The sequence below is a fragment of the Neomonachus schauinslandi genome, chromosome 14 (assembly GCF_002201575.2).
Source record: "Neomonachus schauinslandi chromosome 14, ASM220157v2, whole genome shotgun sequence".
NCBI classification, from domain to species: Eukaryota; Metazoa; Chordata; class Mammalia; order Carnivora; family Phocidae; genus Neomonachus; species Neomonachus schauinslandi.
The window spans coordinates 15,928,852-15,936,037 of NC_058416.1; the positions used below are offsets into that span (position 1 = coordinate 15,928,852).

General features: G+C 47.3%; 1 protein-coding gene across 2 annotated transcripts; it reads right to left on the reverse strand.

The window, feature by feature from the left end:
- Positions 1-996: 996 nt before the first annotated feature.
- PMAIP1 (phorbol-12-myristate-13-acetate-induced protein 1) lies at positions 997-6,036 on the reverse strand. 2 transcript variants are annotated; one of them, XM_044921166.1, is made up of 3 exons: positions 5,780-6,036; positions 5,238-5,257; positions 997-2,615 (listed from the first exon to the last, which is right to left on the reverse strand). In XM_044921166.1, the coding sequence occupies exons 1-3, from the start codon at positions 5,835-5,837 to the stop codon at positions 2,511-2,513; spliced, it is 183 nt and encodes a 60-aa protein (XP_044777101.1). In that variant the 5' UTR covers positions 5,838-6,036; the 3' UTR covers positions 997-2,510. The 2 variants fall into 2 exon arrangements, with proteins under 2 accessions (XP_044777101.1, XP_021542069.1); XM_021686394.1 differs by lacking the exon at positions 5,238-5,257 and having other exon boundaries at positions 997-2,617.
- Positions 6,037-7,186: the final 1,150 nt, after the last annotated feature.

Sequence of the window (7,186 nt, forward strand, 5' to 3'; positions counted from 1 at the left end):
CATCGGCCTCTCTGCTGACCAGGGAGCCTGCTTCTCCCTCTCTCTGCCCCTCCCCACTGCTCGTGCTCTCTCTCTCTCAAATAAATAAAATCTTAAAAAAAAAAAAGAGTTCTCTGAAAACATATAGTCCTCTTACCTGAAGATTGTGCATTGTCCCAAAGCTTTCCTGTGCTACTCATATAAAAAAAGAGCAGCAAGGGTACTTTTAGCAAAACTCATTACCACCAGTGCAGAGGGGCAGGAGTTCCTCTTCCAGAGACCCTCAAATCAAATCATGCACACTGCCCCCCCCCCACCACCACTGCCCTTTATGGAGCCAATCTCTCCACCTACTGCTGCAATGCCCCAGGGGCCTTTCATGCCCTTCCCCCAGCTGTCCCCTCTCACTGGGGTCACCTTCCCTCCGGTAGCCCCTCCTCTCGCCCTCCCCCGTCTGAGGGAGGCAACTTACACTGCAGGGTTTCAGCCTGAAGATGCTACCCACTAGGAGTATCTCGTGAGTTCTCACCCTCTAACAGGAAAGCCACTCCTTCTGCACAGGACTAGCTTCAGATGAAGCAAGACTTGCTCCTCGGGGTTGGGGCAGAGGAGGGGAGAAGTGTGAGGCCACTGTCAAGGAAACCAACCAGAAGCTCCTCTAGCCTGGCGGAGGCTCCCCGAGCAGCCAAGGAGGGGGGCACACAGCACCTCTAAGGAGATCACGGATCTCTGTAGGCTACTTTCGATAAATCACTCTCCAGGCACTAAGGCACTCAAGACCTACGCCAGGCATGAAGGTCTTCTTTTTCACTATTTCCTCTCCCGATTAAATGGTAAGTCCCTTGACAGCAGAAATCATGCTAAATGTCCCTGCATGTCCCACTCCGGCGACAGAACTGTGACTGAAGATGTGGTGGTCAGAAGGGGCCTGCTGACGGAAACTGGTAAAACAATTTTGGTTTCATAATGAACACGGGGCCGGTGACGTGATGACAAAAAGGAACACATAAAAAAGAATGGTGATAATTTTTAATAGTTTACTGCTACAGTATCCAAGTTTTGTATGTATAAATACAGTTACAGACCATAAATACCCAAATGGCAAAATATCTGCCTCTAGACAGACAAAAAGCATCTTTGCGACTAAATAATACTGAAGAAAAAACAGATGCTGAGGTAATGTTTCGTCTAAAGTGACCATACCCTATAGCAAAACATTCTCACTGTAAAGTTCAAGTGGTTATGAAAGCCTTGTCTCATAACCTAAAAATGTAACTTTAACTAATAGACATTTTCAAACTAAACAAAAAAATACTTTAATCATAAATAGGTAAAATAAATAAGATTATTCTTACGGAAATTCAATCATGACATTATTATTTCTTTTTTTATATATCTGGGGACTTTGTTGACAGCCTGACCTTTTAACAATAAAAAAGTGAAATTCATGAAACCTTTCTCAGAATCTACATATTATTCTAATGCAAATTACACATATATGGCATTTTTATTCTGGATGAGCAATCCCGTTCTCTTTTTTTAAAAAAAGTATATCCCAACTATGTAAAACATGCTTAATTTCTCTTAAAAGGGCACTTCTTATAAGACATACACTGACTAATCTGAGAAAGGGCATTTTACAGATTTTAGAAACTTCTTTAGAAACACATTCATCTTATCAAGTTACTGTAGAATACTTGTTTTACTAAGTGTTAATTACAGCAGTAAAAAAGTCTAAATTGCTTTTTCTCCCCCATTATTTCTCATTCTACAAAATCCCCGTACTTTTTATGTTTTAACATTCTACCTGCAAGAATCTTACTGGCACCAAGTAACACCTCCATCACATTTTTCCAAGTACAGACTTTGCGGTTAAGACTCACAGAAACATAATTCAAGGAAGGGTCGCCTGAACAGATACATTTTTGTGTCCATACATTTTTGAGTCAAAAGAAACAAGCTTTCAAATCATTTTATATTTTGTAGTGACCTATGGAATCCGCATTCTCTGACATTCAGTGTTCTCAGAATGAAATCTTTACTTTTAACAAGATAATATATAAAGCAAATATTATACAACACTTTGTGGAGTTGTCATCCAAAAATAAAACCCAACACTGAACACATTCCGTTTCTTTGCCCCTGCCCACAGTCTATTCATTTGCCAACTCCGCTTCCAGTGGACTGGACAGCAACCTTCAGCAAAATTACCAGAATAATCTTCGAAGTGAAAACAAAATGTATAAGTAATTAATTCCATGTTTTTCAAAGCTGCACCATTCTTGCTTTAAAATAAACAAAATGGTTTTATAACGTCCTCGCAACCCAAAACAATGACTTCTGGGAAATCTCCAACAGAAATCCGTCTTTGATGTATTCCATCTTGGTTTCCAAGGGCATCCAAAAAGCAAGTGAGATATCCCTCCCAATCGTCTCCATTAGAAGGCATTTCCTCTAACTGATGAAATTTGCACCTACTGGGGAATCTTCCGTTTTAAAGGAAACTCCTCATTCAAAAGCTTCCAAAACAGTCAGGTTCCTGAGCGGAAGAGTTTGGATATCAGATTCAGAAGTTTCTGCCGGAAATTCAGTTTGTCTCCAAACCTCCTGAGTTGAATGGCACACTCCACTTCGGTCTCTGAAAAGGAAAGCAAAACATTAAAATCACATTGATATTACAAACTGCAACCGGCAAGAGTTAATGTGCCCATCCAAGGGACAAGCTGAGTATTTATTCAGTGAAGCATTTATCTTAACTTGAGCTTTATGTACACCCATTTTCTGAATGTGAGAAAGGTGACTTAGCACGCGTGAGCGGACACACACACACACACACACACACATACACCAGACACTGACACATTGTGACTCATAAACCAAAAAAAGAATAGTTAAGAATAAAGACGTTTACTCTCAAATCTTTTTTTTAAAAAGCCTACTGCAAGAGGCAAATGTTATCTTTCTTTGAATATGGACATTTCTGACAATTATCATATGATCTCACTGATATGTGGAATTTGAGAAACAAGGCAGAGGATCATAGGGGAAAGGAGGAAAAAATGAAACAAGATGAAACCAGAGAGGGAGACAAACCATAAGAGACTCTTAACCTCAGGAAACAAACGGAGGGTTGCTGGAGTGGAGGGGGGTGGGAGGGATGGGGTGGCTGGGTGATGGACACTGGGGAGGGTATGTGCTATGGTGAGTGCTGTGAATTATGTAAGACTGATGAATCACAGACCTGTACCCCTGAAACAAATGATACATTATATGTTAATAAAAAAAAGAAAGAAAGAAATTGCTATGGTGGAGGAAAAAAAAAAAATTCGGACATTTCTGTCATACACCACAGAGTTAGCAAGCCTTGGCCAACCTCAGGTGATGTCATCCTCTTCTTGCTCACTGAAGGTTGGCTGGGGGAACAGAAGTCAAATTCTAAACTCTTGTATATTGTCTTCAAGTAGGATTTATTTTTTAAATGGCAGTAATTCACAGCTCAGATTATGCCTTCATTAATAGACAAATCTAAATGTATTATTTTTCCTCTTTTTTTTAAGATTTTATTTATCTGACAGAGAGAGCGAGAGCACAAGAAGGGGGTGCAGCAGAGGGAGAGGCAGAAGCAGCCCCCCTGCTCAGCTCTCCAATGTGGAACCTGATGCGGGGCTCAGTCTCAGGCCCCGGGGATCATGACCTGAGCTGAAGGCAGACGCTTAACCAACTGAGCCACCCAGTCGCCCCTCTAAATGTATTCTTACCCTCATTGAAAAACTCTTTGAAATTTTCTTGTAAGACTCATAAAATCTTTTTTTTTAAGATTTTTATTTATTTATTTGACAGAGAGAGAGACAGCGAGAGAGGGAACACAAGCAGGGGGAGTGGGAGAGGGAGAAGCAGGCTTCCCGTGGAGCAGGGAGCCCGATGCGGGGCTCGATCCCAGGACCCTGAGCTCACGACCTGAGCCAAAGGCAGACGCTTAACGACTGAGCCACCCAGGTGCCCCTCATAAAATCTTTTATCAAAAATAAGTCCACATTCTCTAAAATAACTTAGAAATTTACATTTTACTGTAAACCAAATTCTTCTTACAAACCCAATTTGTGCCAATCCACACTGCCTTTATGAGTGAAGCAGAAAATATGTTTAATTCACAAGTTGACTACTTTTTATGAGATATTGTCGTTAAATGAATATTAATTTAAGAAAAAGGATTATAGGGGTGCCTGGGTGGCTCAGTCGTTAAGCGTCTGCCTTCGGCTCAGGTCGTGGTCCCAGGGTCCTGGGATCGAGCCCCGCATCAGGCTCCCTGCTCCGCGGGAAGCCTGCCTCTCCCTCTCCCACTCCCCCTGCTTGTGTTCCCTCTCTCACTGTGTCTCTGTCAAATAAATAAAATCTTTTTAAAAAAAAAGAAAAAGGAAAAGGATTATAAAAGGGTTTTAAGGGAAAAAATGATCTCTTTCCCCAAAAGAGGGGGCAGAAACTCGCTGCTGGTTGTTTCCTTAATTTTTCTGTTAATTACACTTCTATACATGTAGTAATAAAATTGAAACTATGTGTGGTGAGGGATGTTAACCAAAGCTATTTGGCAATCACTTCACAGTATATACATATATGGCATCATCATCATTTGATACATACATACGTCAATCAAAGCTAATACAATGTCATATGTCACTTACATCTCAATAAAAAGATGTATTACTATCGAATCGAGTTTAAGAGGGCCCTTTCTGCTGCCCCATGTTATTGGGAATGAAGTTAGATGGCAGAAAGGTTATGCTCAGGTTAGGCCTTCCGGACACCGGAGAATTCTTGAACATCACTAAAGGTGGGCAAAGCTTTTTGCCGCCCAAGTAAGAGCCAGAGAGAGCACCCTGGTGCCCACTTAGCCATGGCCAGGCTGGAAATGCACCACTTCCTTTGCACGCCTCATGGGCCCTATAAAGCGAAACCAACTTAAAAGGGGGCCATTATCGTCTGATGCAATAGCAGTATGACGGATTTCGAGCCCAGAGCCTTGCTGCCTTCTTTGCTGCCGCGCCTTAGCGGGTGGCTGCCTTGTTTGCTAAGATTTATAAGGGAGAGGGCGGGTCTAAAAAGTTATTTGATGGGGCTTTATGGAGGGAGGTGGGGAGAGTGGATGGATTAAAAACCACTGGAGACCAACTCCAGTTCTTCTCCTATCCCAGCTCCACAACTAATAACGATTGTCAAAATGTCACACTCAACAAAGAAGCACGATTTTCTAGGCTCCTGACCGCAGTGGTCCTCGCAGGGCCTCCGGAACGCTCCATCAGTCTTCTGTGGAGGAGCCGTGATAGGATCAAGCGCTATGGACTGCTTTGTTTGTGTTGGGGACCCGGGAGTGGCAACACTCAGAGCGGGGCCCTCAATGGTCCCCGACTCCGGCGGAAGAGGGCTGGTCGCCAGGCAGCTCCCGGAGCCTCTCCCGTCCCCACCTGCCGCGACAACGACTTTCTCCTCGTGACTGCAGCCGGCACTTGCACTTTTTCTCCCCGTGGCCCCGGGGCAGGGCAAGTGGGGATGGAAAGCAAGCGAAGCGAAGAAGAAGCTTTCTGCCTCCACTAAAATCCCAATCTGCATCCCAAACCGGGTTTCCTCCCTCGCCGTCTCCACCGTCCAGGGTAAAACCCCTGAAGAACTTCCTGCAGGCGCCCCCCAAAGCATGTGCAAGGGCACAGACCTGCCCGACCTGGAGGCCGCGCGCCGACCCGGACCGAGACCGAGACCCCGGGCCCCGCCCCGGCCAGGATCCCCGCGGGCCCCAGCGGCTCCCTACCTGCCGGGGCCCGCGCAGGGCTCGGCTGCACGCTCCTACGCGCCTTCCTCCCAGGCATCTTCACAGGCAGCCACCGGGAGCCGTGCTGCAAAACCCCGGGGACCTTAGGCCCCCAACCCGAGCCCCTTGGGACAGCAGGAGGCGAGCTGTAACGCGGGCCGAAGACGGGCCGGAGCGGACGGGCACGACCCGACTGGAGAGCGCACAGCCCTCGGGCTGGGGACCTCTCAGGTCTGGGCGATTCTCGCGCCCACGTTCTCCTCTCATAAGGGGACATTCCCGGGAACCGTGACGTAGCGAAACTTGACCCTGTCACCGCCCCTGTCCCCGCCCCCGAGGGCGGCCGCAGTGGAGGACCGGACCTGCCCGGACTCGTTCGCGCTCCGCGGCGGCGCCGACCCGCGGCGGGGGCGCAGGGCGGTGGGCGCGGAGACCCTGCCCCGCCTCGCAGTTACTCCCTTCGCGAGCGGGGGCCGGGCGGAGGGGGGGCCGGGCTGAGAACCCGCCCCCGCCCCACGCCGGGTCGGCTGCAGTTGTGGCGGAGCCGGGAAGTCGCGAGAGGGGGAAGTTCTAGCGGGAAGGCGGCGGGTGGGGAGCCCAGGCGCTTCGTCCTTATTGTAAACGGGCAATTGGAGACTCTAACTAAGCAGACCCCGGAACGAGATCGGGAAAGGGAAGCTCGAACTCGGAGGGCGCGGGTGGTTGCGGGGAAGTGAGATGAAGAAAACTTGCATAACAGTAGAGAGGGTGCCAGAGGAGAGTGACAGTCGTACCACATTGAAACCCTGGAGCGAGCAAGCAAACAGTGGTTTGTTTTGGAAGGTGGTGTGTGTGTGTGTGTGTGTAGAGGTGTGTGTGTGTGTGTGTGTGTGTGTGTGTGTGTGTGTGTGTGTGTAGAGGCGGGGGAGAGGGGTTAGTTTTCCGCCCCAGCCAGGACTATGTGGAGCATATTCCCTCTGGAGAGGTCGATACTACTCCATCTGGATGCTTGGTAACATAAAAAGAGTTAAGTCATCATATGGGACACCATCAAATGCTTTTGTGGGAGGAGAAATGAGGTATCTGGGAACATGAAGTTATTTACACGCTGTTTGGCTGGTCCTCGAGTAATCCCATTATTATAAAGAGTAGTAGTAATTTGGACTAGTTAGCAGGTATTGAGGGCCGCTTCGTGAGAAGGGCTTGGGCAGGCATTTTCTCATTCTGTCCTCAGAACGACGCTGCGAAGCTGCCATTCTTGCCATAAAGGCCAGTTCACAGGTGTGAAAACTGGTTTATGGAGATCAAGGGAATTCTGGAGCGCGCCTTGGCAGAGAGCCGCGTCAGGATCTGAACCTAGGCAGGCCCCCTACGGGGCAGGAGCTCTAACCCACGTGGCGTTCCCAGTAATCACAGTTTTTTGGAAAA